At 49.9% G+C, this 19,548-nt stretch overlaps 1 protein-coding gene across 1 annotated transcript; it reads right to left on the bottom strand.

The window, feature by feature from the left end:
- Window positions 1-83: 83 nt before the first annotated feature.
- On the bottom strand, window positions 84-15,830 carry LOC111955037 (zinc finger and BTB domain-containing protein 38). The gene is made up of 2 exons (XM_023975075.2): window positions 15,270-15,830; window positions 84-9,349 (listed from the first exon to the last, which is right to left on the bottom strand). Exon 2 carries the CDS (start codon window positions 9,331-9,333, stop codon window positions 3,589-3,591), a length of 5,745 nt encoding a protein of 1,914 aa, XP_023830843.1. The 5' UTR covers window positions 9,334-9,349; window positions 15,270-15,830; the 3' UTR covers window positions 84-3,588.
- Window positions 15,831-19,548: the final 3,718 nt, after the last annotated feature.

Raw genomic sequence — 19,548 nt, 5'->3', positions numbered from 1 at the left:
TTGAGGAACACGTTATACAATGATTCAAATAATAGGGTATATCGGTTTTATCTCAGTGCAGATGTTCAAATCAGACATGAGACTTTCTTTCTGTTGGGTCATCAGGTTAATACTTTATTTGTTTGATTGTAGCGAAGAGGAGAGAGGAGAACAAGAGGAAAGAGTTAAAGAAACATGGAAGTAAACAAACAAGGGACTTTGGGAAAGCTGTGGCTACAAGCCTTTGTATCAAATCCAGAGACAACGTTATCAGGCAACATTAAAACATTTTATATTTGAAGAAGAAAGAAAACGATAACGTATTTGTGGACTCTAAAAACTATGGCACAGTATTTACCTAAACATACACAATACCAAACTGTTTAGCCACACCCCTAGAACTATGACCAGCTTCATAGCACACTAAACCACATGGTTTTTCTTCAAGTTATTTGCCATTTTGATCAATTCAGCCATATACCATTTACATTTCTTATGCCATAAAAAGGCACCTTGTCTGAAATCTGGAAGATCCTCACCATTTCAATACAGCTACGTTTAAATATATCACTGCGGAGGCACAATTCATTTGAACTTACTAAACATACCGTAAATGTGTATATCATCACCAGAATTCAATCTTTATGTCTATTTGCAGGCGTTTGGTCAATGATTGATTGCCATGATGGCAAAACTATGGCATAAGAAATGTTTTTTACAAAACACAAATATGTCCATATAGTGAAATGGGCTCCGATAGGTATAGTATGGAGAGAGTCTTTACAGCTGGGTAGGGAGGGGGGGCTCTGGAACAAAACCACTGAAAAAGGCAACAAAAAAATACAGGAGGTCCCTATACCCCGAGGGATATGCTGCATAGAAGCAGATTTGTTTTGGTTTTCCTTTTTCACAGACACACACACAGAGATGTGCGCGCACACACACACACACACACACACGAGACGCACAAAAGGCTTGTAACCACACCCAAGTGGAGGCCGCAAGCCCCTGCGGTTGGTCACGCTGTGTTTTCGTCCTCCTGCCCGAAACTAACAGCGCAGCGGTGGCATCATACACACATACCCATTACACACTTCAAAGAGGTGTTGTAAAGTGTGTGTTTGTTTGGGGAGGAAGGGGGATAATTGGACAGCTCCCATACTGATTCTGAGAAATAAACGTGGCAGCTGCTCTTTTTGAGGGGGTTATACTCCGGAACAAATACAACCGAGACAAAACCGAGATTGAGAGCTGAGATAATGGGGGAAAAGGACAGGATGTGGAAGCAAAAAGAAACAAAGTTATGGGGAAGAGAAAGTGAGTGATTTTGGATACCTAGGAGGATATAAACTGTTAGGAAGCGAGTGTTGCTCATGCTTTAGTGGATACAGAACCCAAGTTTCTTGACTTTCCTAGGACTGTACAGTATATATGCATATCAGACTTCATAACGGCTCTTTACACATGTTATTTTTCAAGTCAGAAAAACTGAAATCCATCTACCTTTAATGCATTTTGTACTTCAATAACCTCTTGACTAAAATTACATTCATATTTATAAGTGTACTCAAACCCCCTTTTGCTGAATCCACTTTTGTCTAGCTAGCAAAAGGGGGTAGAAAAAGTTAAACAAATCAAAAAATGTAGTGTAACAGATAAATCACACAGAGAAAGACTCAGAACAGGAAAAAGTCCCACAGGATTCTGGGAAACTCAGAGCGGCACAGTGGATGCTGCTAAGCCCGGCCCTTCAACACCAGCTCTGTGGGAGACGATTACGTCACCTCTCGCTTCTCTACCCCAGAGCGCAGAAGGAGGGAGGAGAGGAGCTATTGGAACACAAAAAGCTGTCTGAGACAAGCAGACCTCAGTGTGGCGTGATCTTACTGCGTCTTCCGACTCCATTCGCCTTGTCCTTTTCTATCTCCTTTCAGTAGAGGGGGAGGGGTCTTTTTGATTCTACATCAAGATGTAGGAAGCTCCGTTGAGGGTACTGACCTAGGTGCGCCCTGGCCTCTGTGTTTCTCTTTTAATCTCTCTTAGGATCACAGGAATTGCCCTACCCTGATTCCATCTCTATGTATTTCCTTGTACACTCCCCCTCTCTTCAACACGGCCTAGCAAATAGAGTGGGTCTTTGGTGGACACCAGGGGGCATCAGGGGGAGGAAAAAGGCCACAAGAATAAAAAGGTTGACTGATTCTTGTATTATTTTCAATCCTTGGAAGAAATGAGATGAGTACAAGGAGAACTGGAAGTGTATGGTCTACACTAGCCTATGATTGTCACCCAGTGGCCAGCTACAGTACATGTACATAACAGCTACAAGTGTCAAGTCTTCCCCCCCCTTTTTCTAGGAATGTTTTCCAGCTGTTATGCACAAGGTAAAAACTAACATGAACCTCGAAGCAGACCTGGACTGAAAGTCATCTGGCCACTATGGTCTTAGGTTAGTGACCTGGACTGAAAGTCATCTGGCCACTATGGTCTTAGGTTAGTGACCTGGACTGAAAGTCATCTGGCCACTATGGTCTTAGGTTAGTGACCCGGACTGAAAGTCATCTGGCCACTATGGTCTTAGGTTAGTGACCTGGACTGACAGTCATCTGGCCACTATGGTCTTAGGTTAGTGACCCGGACTGAAAGTCATCTGGCCACTATGGTTACTGGAGGCAACATAAGCTCACAAGATCGGTAATTGATGCAAATACAGATTCTACTCCAGGCAAAAGGTTCGCTAGAGTTGCTGCTTTGTGAACTGGAAATAGAGGAATTCCTTCTAATGCTTCCATGCACTGACCTATAATGCCTAGTCCATCTAGTGTTAGAATGTTGCTAACACCTCAGAACCCCATGTAACGATCAGCACTCAGATGGCAGCCATACAGCCACACACACACACATCCACACACACACCCACACACATATCCACGCCAAACAAGCAAAATCCCACCTCAGCGTGCACAAACAGAATTCCTACATACTGTGCATGTTACCTGCTCATATAAAGCTCTCACAGACACTTGGAGCACAAGTTTACTAAAGCAATCACACATATCACACACTCACACAGTGTATTTTAATGCTCCGACTCCCACTGTGTCGAATTATGTCCTTTTTGGCTGATCCCTTCTGTCCCTAAAACAAAGCCTCCCCTGTATTTATTATGCGGTCAACAGAATGGGAAGCGGACCGAAACAAATGATTCGCAAAACACACCCTGTTAGCTGTTGTTATTCTTATATTATAGATATTGTCATAACAAGTTTGAGAGGACAATTAATCAAGCTCTAGAACTATTACTACTGAAAGACGTGAGAACAGAAACCAGAGGTGAATGGGGAGAGCCAGAGGAAAGGAGAGGGGGATATCCGTCTCTAATGATGGATCTGTCTTTTTTCTCTCCTCCTCTTACTTCACTCCCCCACTTCCCATCATCCCTCCTCCTGATTCAACGCTTTGGCTCTGATCGCTACTTTACAAAAGAGAGGCAGGGGACTGTGCAAGTGTACTCACTACAAAGGAGCCGATGGCACCCTTCCTTCTCCACTACAGGGACTGGTCGTCCGCTTTGAAATATTCCTCAGATGTCGTTTCTTTATACACCTTCTACAACTTTCCGCTGCTGTTGTCCCGCTGTTTCTTGCTGCTACCGCYGCTGCTGTTGTAGAGGCTGGGGTTACCCACTAGGTGGTGTGGCGCCATGCCAGCGTAGGGACCAGCTGCAGCAGCGTAGTTGAAGAGGGCAGGGAGGAAGGGCAACGGCTCCACCTTCTCCCCCCCGGGGGCCATCATGTTCAAAGCCATGGGCAGGGTGGCCAGGTTGTAGGGGTAGGCCAGCAGCTGCGGCCCGTAAAGCAGGTGGTAGGGGTCGGGGTAGAATGGCAGTTTGGCAAGATCCCCGGTAGGCACCATCTTCCCCAGCGGCCCGAAGGCGAGTGGCCCCGTCGGGTAGGACATGAGCAGGTTGTCCTCCTGCTTCTTGCCAGAGCGGTAGCCACCCTGGACGATGAGGGGCAGCGGGTAGTCCTGCATGGGGTATCCCCTGGCAGTGACCKCCCCTCTGTGAGGGTCTCTCGATGGTGCTGGGGAGTGGTCCCGGGGCTCTTCCTCGGACGGTGGGGGGGCCCGGGGAAGCAGCAGGGCATGGGCAGAAGGGCGGTCGCTGCCACTAACCGACCCAGGGGGCAACTGAAACCTCTCGAGACCCTGTGTGCCACGCAGGGACTGGGCAACCTGTCGGTTGGCCTGCATCAGTAGGTCCATGGCAGTGGGGAAGCGGCGGGGAGACTTGGAGGGCCGCCTCTGCAAGGGTGGGCTGTTAATAGTAGTTTGAATTGGTGTGTGTATCGGGGATGGTGCGGGACTAATCGGCTCCTCTTTGGGTACCAGGAGGGTCCCCTCCATGTCTCTGGGCTGCTCCTGTAGTGATGCTCCCCTTGACTGCTGAGCCCTCTCCATCTCCCTTTCTCTCTGCCTCTCCCTTCCCAGCTCTCTGTCCATCTCCCTCTCCCTCTGCTTCTTCCTTCCCAGCTCTCTGTCCATATCCCTCTCCCTCTGCTTCCTCCTTTCTAGCTCTCTGTCCATATCCCTTTCCCTCTGCCTCCCCCTTTCCAACTCTCTCTCCATATCCTGTTCCCTTTCCAGCTCTCTCTTCATCTCCCTCTCCCATTCTCTCTGCCTTTCCCTCTCCACCTCCCTCTCCCTGGCTAGAATCGAGGACATGGTCAGGTCTTGTGCTTGGTTGGGACTGGGGCTCCTGGACAAGGGTGGGACCCTGAGATCTTGGGCCACTGGTGAGTTCTTAAAACCAGCATGATGGAGGAGGCCAATCCCACATCCCTGCCTCAGTCCTTTCTCCACACTATCTTCCTCCCGCTTCACGCCACAGACCCCTCGGAGGGGCACTGTTGTCATAGCAACGGACGGAGGAGCAGCAGTGTGGTTGATTCTCATCTGCGAGGTCAGGTGCATGTTCGGAGAAGCGGTGGGTGGTCCCGTGACAGGTGCAGGGCTGGTCCTCCTGTGGTTCTGCCCCTCCAGACTCCTCTTCCTGGGGGTCCGGTAGTCCAGACATTCAGCTACGCTGCTCATGACCAGCACACCCTGGAGGGCCGAGGAGCAGCAGAGAGAGGGAGATGGTGTCGGCCGGTCGGCTGTGGGGATCTCTGGAGGGGGCTGAATAATCTGAGGACTGGGCTCTCTGTCAGGAATGGGAGTTGTGAGTTCATTAAGTTCTTTGAGTTCAAGGCCGCTGCACAGTGTTGGAGTTTGGTGCTCTGCTTTCACCTCGCTAGGCTGGCTCGCGCACTGCAGCGGCTCTATGGCCTCGCTACTATGCTGTGTCTCTGGGATAGGGTAGCTGATAACTGGGACAGAGTGAACAACGGGAACATGGTCACTTGTGGTATCTACGTCTTTGCTAACAGTGCTAACTGTTGTCTCTGCTGCTGCTGCTGTTTTTGACTCTGTCTGCGTCTCCTCCTTTTCTCTCTCCGGGGAGCTGCTTAACTCGTGGCGCCTCACGTGGCGGTTTAGCGCTGAGGATGTCTTGCACACCTTATGGCACTGTGGACAGGTGTGTCTCGCCAACGACCTCCTGCTTAGGCGACTTGGACTTCCCTTCCCTAGTATAACCCTCTCTCTCGCCCTGTCTACCTCTGTTAACTCAGTCTCTGTCTCCATGCCCTCATCTCGTGACAGACACCCCGCTCGGGATGGCACAGACGAGGGGTTGGGGGCTTTGGGGTGCTGGGATCTCTGGTGGTCCTCTAGTTGGTCCCTGGAAGGGAAGGGGGCCCTACAGAGGAGGCACACAAACTCCAGCAGGTGGCTAAGCTCGTGTTTATCCCGCTTCCTGGAACTGGAGAACCAGCGGCCGCACGTATCGCACTCCGACGCACTCCCATCGGACCAGGGCCGGCATTTTGTGTCCATAGGGGGGACTGAGGTAGACAATGGGGGCTGAGGAGAGACCAGGGGAGGATCAGCGGGCTTAAGGTGGGCTTCCCCGATTTCTTCCTCCCCCTCTTTGTCCTTCTCTTTTGAAGGTATAGAGGAAGTACTGAACAATTCAGGTGCCTCTCCCTCCTCCTGCTCCATGTGATCTTTCACCTCCCCCACTTCCTGCTCCACCTCATCCATCTTTCCATCCTCCTCCTCTTGGTCCTCCTTATTCACATGGTCCATGAGTCTCTCTGCCCTCCTCATTAGCCGGAGGGAGCGTTTGTAATGGAGTTTGCGTTGCCAGTTCTTTGTTTTGTGGGCATGAGGGGCCTTCCTCTTGGGCTTGTATGAGTAGTAGGGCCTCCAGAGGTTGTCCTCATCGTCCTCACTCTCCCCCTGCTTGCGCACCTCCTGGCGGAAGTAGTACTCTCTGACCTTGCCCGTGGCTTTGGGGCTTTTCTTCCGGCTGTCCCCCTCTCCATTTTCTCTCTCCCCATCTCCTCCTCTCTCCCCCTCAGCTTCGACGCTAGAGCTGCGATGGGAGCGATGTTTGTGGTGGTGGTGGTGGGAGTGGCGAGGTTCCTTGGAGTCATGTGGGGAGGAGTCCGTCCTTTTGGCTCTGGAAGGAGGGGGGCTCCTGTCCCTCTTGAGGTCCGTCTCGGAGATGCTGCGTTTGACCATGGCCTCTTCGCCTATCCGCACCGTTATCTGGCACAGCGGCCCGGCCCCTTTGCCCTCTGACCCTGTGGACGACTGTTTGGCTGAGCAGCTGTCACTCTTGCTGTGCCCCTTGCGGGACTTATGATGGGACCTACCTGTTTCTGATCTCCTCTCCCCTTCCTCTGTGGCATCTGAACTGTCCACTAATTTAGCTCTCTTCCTATGGCTCTCTGTACTTTCCCTGTGAATTTTAACAGGCTTTGCACTGACCTTGGGGAGTGTCTGGCTGTTGCTAGCTTCAGGGGAGGGGCTGCTCAGGGGTCCTTTCCCGGCCCCAGAGGTGACCTGGTTGCTATGGACAATGACGGATGGCGCAACTGTGCCATGCACTATGACGGAGGGCTTGGAGTGGCCGTAAGTGATGACAGAGGACAAACCCAACTCTGGGCTACCGCTGACCTTTGTAGTTTTGACTTTGTTTCGAACGGATGCCTTGGAGCTGCTGCCACAGCTATCTACCTGCTCTGACTCTGCCTCTCTGTCAGCTACTCTCCCTAAGGCCATACCTATTAGGGAGGGGGGCAGTGTGGGGATCTCTCCCTGCTCTAGGCCCACTGAGAGGGGGAAGCCGGCAGGGAACTCGTCAGGGTCAGGCTTCACACCCTTGGGTAGAGAGCAACTGATGAGGCTGTGAAGGTCCAGGGAGCCGGGCAGGCTGCAGTCCAGGGGCTGAGGCAAGGGGACGGCAGAGGGGTCAGACGGGGGCAGCAGCAGGCTGTTGGCCAGGGAGTCACTGTAGGTCTTGTAGGGTCTCTTCTGGGAACGCATGGGGAGCAGGCGGTAGAACTTGAGGGCGTTGACCTTCTGCTTGTAACCGCCGTTGACTGTCTTTTCGCTGGAGATGAGGCCCGGGCTGATGCCGTGGAAAGCCTTCTGGTGGGTCTTCAGGTTGTAGTACGTTGCGAAGGCCTCCCAGCAGAAGATGCACTGGTAGCGTCGCTCGCCCGTGTGCCACACCTCGTGCTTGGTGCGATACTCGGCCAGGGCGAACACCTTGTCGCAGAAGTGGCAGGGGTACTTGCGGCGCCACGAGTGCACGTTGGAGTGACGCTTGAGGCTGGACAGGGTCATGTAGGAGCGCTCGCACACCGAGCAGAAATAGATGACGTGGCCGTCCACCACCTTGACGAAGTGGTCCTCATCCCCCACCAGCTCTGACACGTCGCCTTCATGCCGAACCAGGAGACCTCGCCCTTTTTTCCCTTTGCCAGGCTTCATATCCTCTTCACTTGCCCCCACAATCTGTCCTCCCTCCACCCTAACTTCCCCTTCCTCCAGGGGCTCCTCTTTGGCCAGGATGGGGAGAAGGGGGATGCTAGATGGGAGGGCCGGGTTCAGAGCGTGCGTACAGGAGGCCTCGTGGGACTGCAGTCTCTTGTTGTGGATGAAGGCTTTGCCACAGTGCTGGCAGCTGAGGGCCCGGCCGCCACGGTGCAGCCGCATGTGGGCCGTGAGAGATAAGGCGGAGCTGAAGAGGCGGTGGCACACCCCACATATCAGCTCCGGCTTGGGGCCATCTGGGGGGGTGGAGCAGGAGTGAGGAGGAAGAGTGAAAGACTCAGAGGGGTGAGGAAGAGGAGGAGAAAGGTGGAGGTTGGGCGGGCGTAGGTTTGTTCCAACTTGGGGGCTGCCCACCCTCCCACCTTTTTTCCCTGTTTTCTCCTTTCTGTCTGTGCCCCGCCCCCCCTGGCCCCGATAGGCCACGGTGCTCAGGTTGAACAGGATCTGTGCAGTCTTTGAGGGTGAGGCTGTGCCATTGGTCAGTCTGTGACCCTCCCCTGGGTAACCACCTAAAGGCCCATTGGAGGACCTGGGGGGGAACCTGTGGAACTGGGAGTCCAGACCGGCTTTGAAAAGAGGTGGGAGAGATTTGATGTCCTTTTTGACCAGTGCGGTAAGATCCATAGGAGAGGAAGAGGAGGAAGGGGAAGAGGAGGCGGAGGAAGAGGATGGGGAGCTGTCCCGCTGGGGGGGGTTAAAGGGCCGCCGTTTGTCTGTGGTGGTGGCATCCAGTTTCCACACTGACCCCTCGTTGGACGCCTTGGAGGCCGAGAAGGGATGTCGGCGGCGGGGGTAGGATGTGGCTGAGGAGGGGCGGTGGTTGTGAACGGTGAGGGCGGCGGGCAGGGCGGCGCTGAGGGGGAAGCTGAGGGTGATCTTAGCGTTCTCGGGGCCGTCTGCCTCATCATTCATCAGCCCCTCCATCATGGCCTCCCCTCCTCGGCACTGCCTGCTTTTACCCTTCATCTGCCCTGGTTCCGCCTCCTCTTCTTCCTCAACCAGATTGGTCAAGATGGGCACCCTAAGGCTGAGGCCCGCCTCCGACAGACGCCTGGTCCCCTTGGAGCCCTGGCAGGCAACACGGGAGGAGTAGATGAAGTCAAGCAGGTTGGACAGCACACTGGACTGGAAGTTAGGCAGGTCCAGCTCAGCCCCCTGGATGAGCCTGGAAGAGGGGGTAGATGGCGGGTGGCTGCTGCCTAATACAGGAGTTGTAGGCGGTGGGGAAGACGTCGGCAGTAACAGCTGGCGGAAGTACTGGCAGCAGGCGGCCAACTTGGCGTCGCTGGTGACGATGAGGTTGACGTCACAGAAGAGGGTGGGCCCGGCAGGCAGGTGTTGCTCGTTCAGGCGTAGCAAGAAGAGGCCTGCGTGGAGGGGGTCCAACACCTCCAGCCAGGACACCATGACCGGCCCCCAAAACCTGAGAAATGACAAGAAGAGATGAGTGTTAAAGCTAGAATGGATCCCTGCATGCGAGTTTTGTAAGTCGCTGTGGATTAGCACTACATTTGAATGTATTATACAAGAAAGAAAATACCCATTCCTATCCAAAAAAGATTCCTTCATGATGCTAAGGAAATGATGCTAAGTAAATTATGCTAAGGAAATGATGCTAAGGAATTGATGCTAAGGAAATGATGCTAAGGAAATGCTTAAAGTTGCTTAAGAGCGCAACAAACGTCAACTGATGTTAAAATCCAAAAAGGAATGGCGAGAGCAGGGAAAGAGAGAAGAAGAAGGAATATGTGGCAATGCTGGTTTAGATTTCAGCACACAGAGACTGGAAAGAAATTCCAGGGATCCATCTTGGCTGTGTCACAACATTCACGTCGCCTAATTGGAAGGCGTTCAGATTTAATCAAGATTTAATCAAGATTCCCCTGGAATAGAGTGTTGACTTGCATCCCATAGCCCTGTGGACTTAAAACAAATAGGTCCCGTTTAACAGACATGGTGGGGGAAAAGGGCGGTGATTCTCATCACAGCCTGCTGGCCCATTMCTGGTAGTGGTCAGAATCTGCCGGCCATGACTCTAACCATTATTGGTGAAGAGGGAGAGAGAGAGGGAGGGAAGGAAATGTGGAAGCCTAGGGAGAGAGCGAGGGAGGCAGAGGGAGGATAGTGGAAGCCAGGGAGAGAGGCAGGGAGGCAGGGTAGGGGGAGGATTAAGTGGAAGCAGGCAGGGAGAGAGCAAGGGAGGCAGGGTAGGGGAGGATAGGGAAGGCAGGGAGAGAGGCAGGGGAGGCAGGGTAGGGAGGATAGTGGAGCAGGGAGAGAGCAGGGAGGCAGGGTAGGGAGGATAGTGGAAGCCAGGGAGAGAGGCAGGGAGAGCAGGGTAGGGGAGGATAGTGGAAGCCAGGGAGAGAGGCAGGGAGGCAGGGTAGGGGAGGATAGTGGAAGCCAGGGAGAGAGAGGCAGGAGGCAGGGTAGGGGAGGATAGTGGAAGCCAGGGAGAGAGGCAAGGGAGGCAGGGTAGGGGAGGATAGGGAAGCCAGGGAGAGAGGCAGGGAGGCAGGGTAGGGGAGGATAGTGGAAGCCAGGGAGAGAGACAGGGAGGCAGGGTAGGGGAGGTTAGTGGAAGCCAGGGAGAGAGGCAGGGAGGCAGGGTAGGGGAGGATAGTGGAAGCCAGGGAGAGAGGCAAGGGAGGCAGGGTAGGGCTGAGGATAGGGAAGCCAGGGAGAGGAGGCAGGAGGCAGGGTAGGTGGAGGATAGTGGAAGCCAGGGAGAGAGGCAGGGAGCAGGGTAGGGGAGATAGGGAAGCCAGGGAGAGAGGCAGGGAGGCAGGGTAGGGGAGGATAGTGGAAGCCAGGGAGAGAGGCAAGGGAGGCAGGGTAGGGGAGGATAGGGGAAGCCAGGGAGAGAGGCAGGGAGGCAGGGTAGGGGAGGATAGTGGAGGAGGGGTGTTTTTCCGCCCGCTGCATCCGGTTCTGTCGCAGTTAAGCTCGAGAGGACGAGCAAAGATCGACGGGGCGCTTCCCATTTCCATTCTAATTCTAGCAGCGATTGCGGCAGATCCACTCGCCTGCTATCTATTCATACACGCCAGCTCGCAGATTCGCCTGCAATAGGCAATTTTATTGTAATGACTTATTTAGCACAGGCCGTTCTGTGGGGTCTGCAGATTGGGGAGATGGATGTTGAGGCCTTAATGATGCGACAAAAAGAAAAATCCACAGTCATGCTTTTCTGCTTGTGTTTTCAAGCAGCAAGGCAGAAAGGCCTCTGTAAAATTCCACAGGCAGCCCTGAACAGGCAGAAACTAGGTCAGCACTGTTATTGCAGAGGGAAGAGGGAGAGAGAGAGAGGGAGAGAAAGGAAGAGAGAGGGCCAGGCTGGAAACAGGAACACACATACACACAGCACAGGCCGACGGAAAGGCAGATAGCGCACAGACAGACAGACACAAACACATCCCCATTGGCAGAAATGCACGCAGTCATATATACAGGCACCAGCAAGCACCCACAGCCACAAAAACATACTACTGATGTAATGGGTGTAAAACTATACGTAAAACAATGGGGTGAAGCAGGGGCGCAATCCGCAACAGACAGAGAGTCTGTATAGGTGGAATGAACTGAATTACAGAACAGAATAAGAGGAGCTTTGAAGAGGATATAAAGGGGGAAAGGGACACGCCACCCATACACTGAAATGATACACAACGAAATACACAGTAAAGTCGCACAACTACGCTGCTAATCCCACTTGCTCTGTATTTACCCGGATATACAGGCAAACACAGTGACTATTTTGGCAATCTACCTCTATAGCCCTATTCGCACGAGACTAGTATTACTATAGAATGTCGGTTATGTAATTATTACTCCAGCACAAAACGGACGGGATTAGTTTTACCAAACTGCCCCTGTAAATCATTTTATTTTCTTCATTCAAAATTGACCGTTATGACAGAAGCCTGGAGGCTCTTCAAATGTCTAGGGATAGCCTAATGACCTTCAGGTCAAAGATAGTCAGAATAATAATCAATATCAATAACAACCATGAACTAACCTACGCAGACATTTAACTACCTGACGGATTTGGCAATTTATCAATTCATTGGCACAATATCGTCCACTTCATCTTTAAAAAGAGAAGTACGGCACTAGGAAAGTTGATACGTGACAAAACAGTTAATTCATCTGTAGGCTACGGGCATAGCACTTTGTTTTACGCATCAATTTGGACTAGTATTATCAGAGGACCTGGGAGTTTAGCAAAAAAAACTCTCGGTTTTTAGGGCTGAAATAATAACTACATGCCAAGTAAAAATGACTGACATGGCAGATTCTGACGGGACTAAAATTACAAATGTGATGATTTGTGCTCATGCCCAGTAAAACATATCCCGTCCAAATACGGCTTAACTTCCTTCATACTGGACACAGAGACATAAAAGTTCATCTGACTCGGGGGAAGTAGATAAAGGACCTCATTGCCAAAATCCTGAATATCCCTTTAAAGTAGATGTGTCTTCTTGAGAAATATGTGGATATGTTTACTGTGCAGTCTGCTCTGACAACACACTGTCACTTGTTATTAGTCCCGTGTGGCTCAGTTGGTAGCGCATTGAGCTTGCAAAACCAGAGTTGTGGGTTCGATTCCCATGAGGGACCAGTACGAAAAATGTATACACTCACTACAGCAAGTTGCTCCGGATAAGAGTGTCTGCTAAATGACAAAAAAATGTAATTTAGAAGCCAGCTACTTGTAGGCGGACACGGCGTGAGGGCAAAAAAATGTCACGATTTCATCTGGTGTTTACGCCGCAAATGGGAAAATGTGTCTGCCGCCCTCTCTCTCTTCATCTTGCTGTGACGCACACAACTGCCTCTCCACAAACAGGCCCTGAACAACGGTCTGGCCAAGCGTGACGGGGAGATTTACACACACACACAACACAATCACGCACCACGCGCATGCATACACACCCTCCCCCCTCACACACGCAAGCATCTGACCCTCAGTGTGCCAAGGACCCAGCCTCGCCCCCACAAAATACAGTGCCCTTCTGAAGCACAGTGTTCCGCACAAACAAACATGTCCGCCGAAGGATTGTACATCTATTTTCACCCACGGTGCTGCAAAAAAACAAAAACACAAAAAAACAGAACAGCAAGTGCAGGTACGGTTTGTGTGGCACAAATGACTGACTAAGCTACGTAGATGAACACAAGGCAGAATCACAACGTCAGCAAGAGGAAAAACATAAACGCTACACTCGGGTCACAGTGACCATGCCACTATTAAAAGTACCTAGAGTCCTAATCAGTTAGTATGCAATGGCTCCGATCGCGTCTCCTTTATATGTACAGCTCAGCCATAGACTAGTTACTGCAAGAGACTGGTGGGTGGGTTTCAGCCAGCACGCGGGGGGAAATGTGGGGGGCCGGATTGGAGTGTGTGGGGGGGTTTACTCGTTCCGCACTGTGAGCGAGTGGAGTGGGATTGTGGGAATAGGAAGGTGTCGGTTGGGTTCTCCCCAGCAACGGGGGCGCCAGTTGGGTCGTGAAAAGGGGGCTGTCGTTGGAGACAGAGAGGGAGAGACACTGAACTCTCCACAACCCCCCGGCCCAGAAAACATGGAGGAGCCAGCCAGATGGGGCAGAGGGAGGAGGAGGAGAAGAGGAGGGGAGGAAGGGAGGTTGGTATGGGTCGGGGAGTGGTTCAGAGGAGTGGTGGGTGGAGAGAGGAGGGTGGAGAGAGGAGGGGTGGAAGGGTAGATAGTGTAACTTCAAACACATCTCTTCCTGGTCCAGATTTCATGGTTTCCTTGTCTTTCAGATCCTGCTCAGCGTGTCAACATGGCCCCCCCCTCCCCCCTCAGTGTAATCTGTGGTATCGCTACAATTTGGCATGCCACTCCACGCACCAGCGAGCCTGTCCCATGTTAAAACGCCACACTCCATGGTCCGTTAGCTCTCAACCCGGCACATAATTATCATCATTCTGACCCCTGTAATAGAGAATGGAAACACAACACCCACTGACCTTTTTGGGGTCATTTCCCCAAAACCATTTTCAATTTTGCACACAGTCCCTCTGAAGATACAGTGCAGGTCCGTTAGGTGTGTGCAGCGTAAAACAATACAACTTTATTGTCCACAGTTACAGCGAACAACGGAAATGTGTCTTCTGCTCTCTTCATTTCTCAACCGTACGACTAGAGTGCATCACCCAGCAAAGGGATAAATCCTGACTTTATAGATGCATACATAACTCAAACTTCTGGCCAACTCAGACTTCTGCGGAAGTCATTCATATCAACAAGAGATTTATGCGTAACATTGCACGCTGAAATCTCAATTTCAGAATTGGACAATTGGAATGGCTTAAGTGGAAATTGTACACAAAACCAACATTGCCAGGGTATTCAAGTCTTCCATTGGATGCCATTGACATAGTCTAGCCAGTATACAAACAACAAGTCAAACAGAAAACTGTTGGCTGGAAATTCATCAACTGCCACTGGCGCTAAGCAACGAGGCTCCCTATAACTCCTGACCTCTGACCCCTAAAGCCCGTGGCATTGTAGGTCATATTTCCCATACAGTGAAGGCAGAGGCTTGGTGGCCATGGTGACCAGGAATGTGGAAATATTTGGCAGAGGGACTGTTGTTTTGGAAAAAGAAAGCAGGGTTGGTTAGGGAAACAACAATGGGTTTGTGATGTTAAAATGCCCTCCAAGGCTTAGCAAGAACCTCCTTCCGCTTCCAAAATAACAACCTGGCACTAGAAGGATATTTTGATGACACACCAAAGAACAGACAGGAGACGAGAATAATTTAACCTCGGCGCTAGATTCGCTATCAGGGACGTGTATGTGCAAGTTTTTCACCAACTCCTTGTGTCATTTTGGGAGTTAAGTTGGCTGACCAGTCAGTGAGAAAAGGTTTCCCTAAAACACAGAGCCCATGTCATGCTCACGTCTACCGCCTTGCTCTGACACACATTAGCTAGACCCCCCAATCTGGAGTGTTTCATGCAGATGCGAAAGACGCAGAGATTTTTTAAGTTTCATCACAATCTCTGAACGAGTCATCGCTCCTGAAAAAGAACTGCGTGGTACGCCAGCGAGACCGAGGAGGAGGAGGGAGACAAGGCCTCTTATTGGCACCACACACACACAGTACACACACACACAGTACACAGACACACACAGTACACAGACACACACACCAACCCTTACACACACTTAAAACAAATATTACATTTCTCCTGACATACAAAACAACCAGGCAATGGCGTGACTGAGAAAAACAAGCAGACGAAAAAGAGAGAGAAACATATCAGCCTCCCTTTCACTGCTAGGCAAGCACACAACAAGACAACGTACCTCGGAAAACCTCCTGCTGCATCTCTGCTGCGATGTGTTCTCCCTCCTCTCTCTCTTGCTCGCTCTATCCGCTCTCTCCCTCGGTCTGTGTGAGCGTGCGTCTGCGTGAGTGTGTGTGTGTGAGAGAGTGCAGGCAAGGAGAGACGGCGCACACACAGGCAGCAGTGTGTAAAGACAGAGGGCAGGAGCGACTCTCACACTCTGTCTCTCTCGGTCTCTCTCGCTCGCTCTCTCTCTCTCGCTCGCTCTCTCTCGCTCGCTCCCCCTCGCTCTCTCTCCCCCTCGCTCTCTCTCTCTCACTTGCTCCACTCTCTCACTTGCTCCTCTCTCTCTCACTTGCTCCACTCTCTCACTTGCTCCACTCTCTCACTTGCTCCACTCTCTCTCACTTGCTCCACTCTCTCTCACTTCAGTTGTGCACATGATTCTCAGTATTTTTGCCTTTTTTTCCCAGCAAGTGAATTCCCCCCCACACCCGAATCCAATCCTCTTTTTATTTGGAAGTGTTGTTCTCCAACCACACACACAGACACACTACTTTATATACACAAAGCCCGGCAAGATAGGGAGGGCGAGAGAGAGAGAGAGAGAGAGAGAGAGAGAGAGAAAGGCAGAGGACGCCATTTAAGCAGTTTGTTACGAGCACTGCCAGTCCCCAAAATGGCTGAAAACAAACAGGAGCGATGCCAACAAAAAAAAAACCTGGGCACTAGGAGAGAGAGCGAGAGAGAGAGAGAGAGAGAGAAAGAAAGAAAGAAAGAAAGAGAGGGGGGGGGAGAAAGAGAGAAGACTACAGACAATAGTTGGTTGGCCGATGGAAGTGAAGTTGCCGGAAAGAGGGAAGCAGAGATCAAAGAGAGTTCGAGAGAGTGAAGGGGTGGGAGAGAGAGAGAGAAAGAGAAAGAGAAAGAGAAAGAGAAAGAGAAAGAGAGAGAGAGAGAGAGAGAAGAGAGAGAGAGAGAGAAGAGAGAGAGAGAGGAGGAGAGAGAGAGAAATGGCAGAGAGAGAATGGCAGGGACACACTGTCTTTGTTTTTTTGCCTCTGTTAAAAGGTTCAAGTTTATGGGGAGCGAGCGATGGCGAAAAAGTCAGGTGGTGTGTTTGGGGTTCACTGCGGATGACCCTAAGTCCAACTCCACCTGCTCTGCTGTACGATCGATTGGTTGACTGACAGTCAGAAGACATCTGCGTGGCCTTGACATGTTTTTAATGTCAAAATGATAACATCTTCCTTGTCGTTGTCAGAACGTCTTCGAAACATCAGGGTCGCATTCACTAGAAACCAACGGAAGAATACGAAGCGGGGAGGAACTACTCAACTTGTCCAACAACAAACTCATTTCCGTTGTAATAAGTTTTGCTACGGTGTGCATTAGTGAATATACCCTTGGTTTGACAAACTCACACACAAATGGGAAACCATTCAAAAACGGTGTGAATCTTATGTTCTGGGGGGGGGGGGGGGGGGGGTAGAGCGAGAAAGAGGGGTAGTGAGGGAGAGAGAGAGCTATATTGCATGCTCCAGATTATTTTATACTAATAGAATTGCTCAGAGAATGAGATTTTCTTTAACAAGTAATTATTGTTAAATTATTGGCAACCCTGTTTTCAGTACTCCAGGACCTTACCCTTGCAAGGATAATGACACAGCCTTTTTCTAAAATTAAAACCACAGGTTTTCAATGGGGTTCAAGTCTGGAGACTGATGGTGGTCAATTAACCATTTCTTTGTGGATTATGGGTTTTTGTCTTGCTGGAAGATTCAATTGTGGCCAAGTGTCAGCCTCCTGGCAGAGGCAACCAGGTTTTTGGCTAAAATATCCTGGTACTTGGTAAACTTCATAATGCCATTGACCTTAAAGAGATTCTCCGGTACTTTTGTATGCTTTTTAGCCAGTAGTTCTGAAGGTAAAGCTCACGAGCCAAAAGTGGTCTCCGAAAACTGCGTATTAGGTCACATACAGTGATCTCTAAAAGTAATGTGACAATGACAATTTTTGTTGTTTTGGCTCTGTACTCCAGCACTTGGAATTTGAAATTATACAATGACTATGAGGTTAAAGTGYAGACTGTGAGCTTTAATTTGAGGACATTTTAAATCAACATTGGGTGAACCGTTTGGAAATTACAGCAGTTTTTGTACATAGTCCCCACTTGTGCATTAAAGTAGTCAAACGTTTAGTATTTGGTCCCATATTCCTAGTACACAGTGATTACATCACGCTTGTGACGCTACAAACTTGTTGGATGCATTTGCTGTTTGTTTTGGTTGTGTTCAGATGATTTTGTRCCCAAAAGAAATTAATGGGAAATTATGTATTGTGTAATTATTGTCACTTATTGTAAATAATAATGTTTCTAAAAACTTCTACATTAATGTGGATGCTACCATGATTACGGATAGTCCTGAATGAACCGTGAATAATGATGAGTAAGAAAGTTAGACACACAAATATCATACCCCCATGACACGCTAACCTCTCACCATTACAATAACAGGGGAGGTTAGCATTTTTTGGGGGGGTATGATATTTGTGCGTCTGTAACTTTCTCAATCACCATTATTCATGCCTCTCTGAATTACTAAACAGACTTCATGTCTGTGACAGAGACACGCCTATGTAGTGAATTGTGCATAGGCATATCAAATTTGTCACTGTCTGAAGAGTCACAATGACAGTTCAAAGAGGCAAACGTTATTTTAAAGGCTGTATACATTATATAGGTGTGTAGGGGGTTACTGGTGGGTTTATTAGCTGCATGCGGGTTGCGTGTGCAATCCGGCAGTGGCCATGTTTATTTGTTTTATGGCAACTTTGTGTGAAGTACATTTGTTAGACTAAAGGCTTCCACGGACAACATGTTCGGATAATGTGCTGTTTTACTTTTTGCTAATCTGATACTGTGAATGTTGTGTATTTTGTGGAATTGCATTAGTGGTGACACTGGTTTACTCATCTAATATGTATATACTGTATTCTACACTATCTATTGCATCTTAGCCTATGCCGCTCTGAAATTGCTCATCCATCTATTTATATATTCTTATTCCATTCCTTACTTAGATTTGTGTGTATTAGGTAGTTGTTGTGGAATTGTTAGATATTACTTGTTAGATACTGCTGCACTGTCGGAACTAGAAGCATAAGCATTTTGCTACGCTCACAATAACATCTGCTAACCATGTGTACGTGACCAATACAATATGATTTGGGGGGAAATGTAATTTCCCGGGTCTTCTCATTTAATTTTTTCAGGAAATGTGAAGTGTTCCCGGGACAGTCCCGAGATCCCAGTTACCCATGTGATTCCCTAGTGCACATACACTATATGTACAAAAGTAAGTGGGCACGCCTTCAAATTAGTGGATTTGGATATTTCAGCCACACCCGTTGCTGACAGGTGCATAAAAATCAAGCACACGCCCATGCAATCTCCATAGACAAACATTGGCAGTAGAATGGCCTTACTGAAAAGCTCAGTGACTTTCAACATGGAATCATCATAGGACGGCATGCCACCTTTCCAACAAGTCAGTTTGTCAAATGTCTGCCCTGCTAGGGCTGCCCCGGGTTAATTGTAAGTGCTGTTACTGTAAAGTGGACACTTCAAGAAGCATCACTGACTTAACTGTGAAGTGGTAGGCCACAAAAGCTCACAGAATGGGACTGCCAAGTGCTGAAATGCGTAGAGCGTAAAAATCTCCTGTTCTCGGGTTGCAACACTCACTTCCGAGCTCCAAACTACCTCTGGAAGCAACATTAGCACAAGTACTGTTCGTCAGGAGCTTAATGAAATGGGTTTCCATGGCCGAGCAGCAGCACACAAGCCTAAGATCACCATACAAAATGCCAAGTTGACTGGAGCAGTGTAAAGCTTGCCGTCACTGGACTCTGGAGCAGTGGAAACGCGTTCTCTGGAGTGATGAATCAMGCTTCAACATCTAGCAGTCCGACGGACGAATCTGGGTTTGGCAGATGCCAGGAGAACGCTTCCTGTCCGAATGCATAGTGCCAACTGTAAAGTTAGGAGGAATAATGGTCTGAGGCTGTTTTCATGGTTCGTGCTGGGCCCCTTAGCTCCAGTGACTGTTAATCTTAATGCTTCAGCATTACAAAGACATTCTAGACAACAGTTTGGGGAAGGCCATTTCCTGTTTCAGCATGACGATGCCCCCGTGCACAAAGCGAGGTCAATACAGAAATGGTTTGTCGAGATCGGTTTGGAAGAACTTGACTGGCATGCACAGAGACCTGACCTCAACCCCATCGAACACCTT

Source organism: Salvelinus sp. IW2-2015, linkage group LG3, assembly GCF_002910315.2.
Source record: "Salvelinus sp. IW2-2015 linkage group LG3, ASM291031v2, whole genome shotgun sequence".
Classification (NCBI taxonomy): Eukaryota; Metazoa; Chordata; class Actinopteri; order Salmoniformes; family Salmonidae; genus Salvelinus; species Salvelinus sp. IW2-2015.
This window is presented reverse-complemented; position numbering and strand designations above follow the sequence as displayed.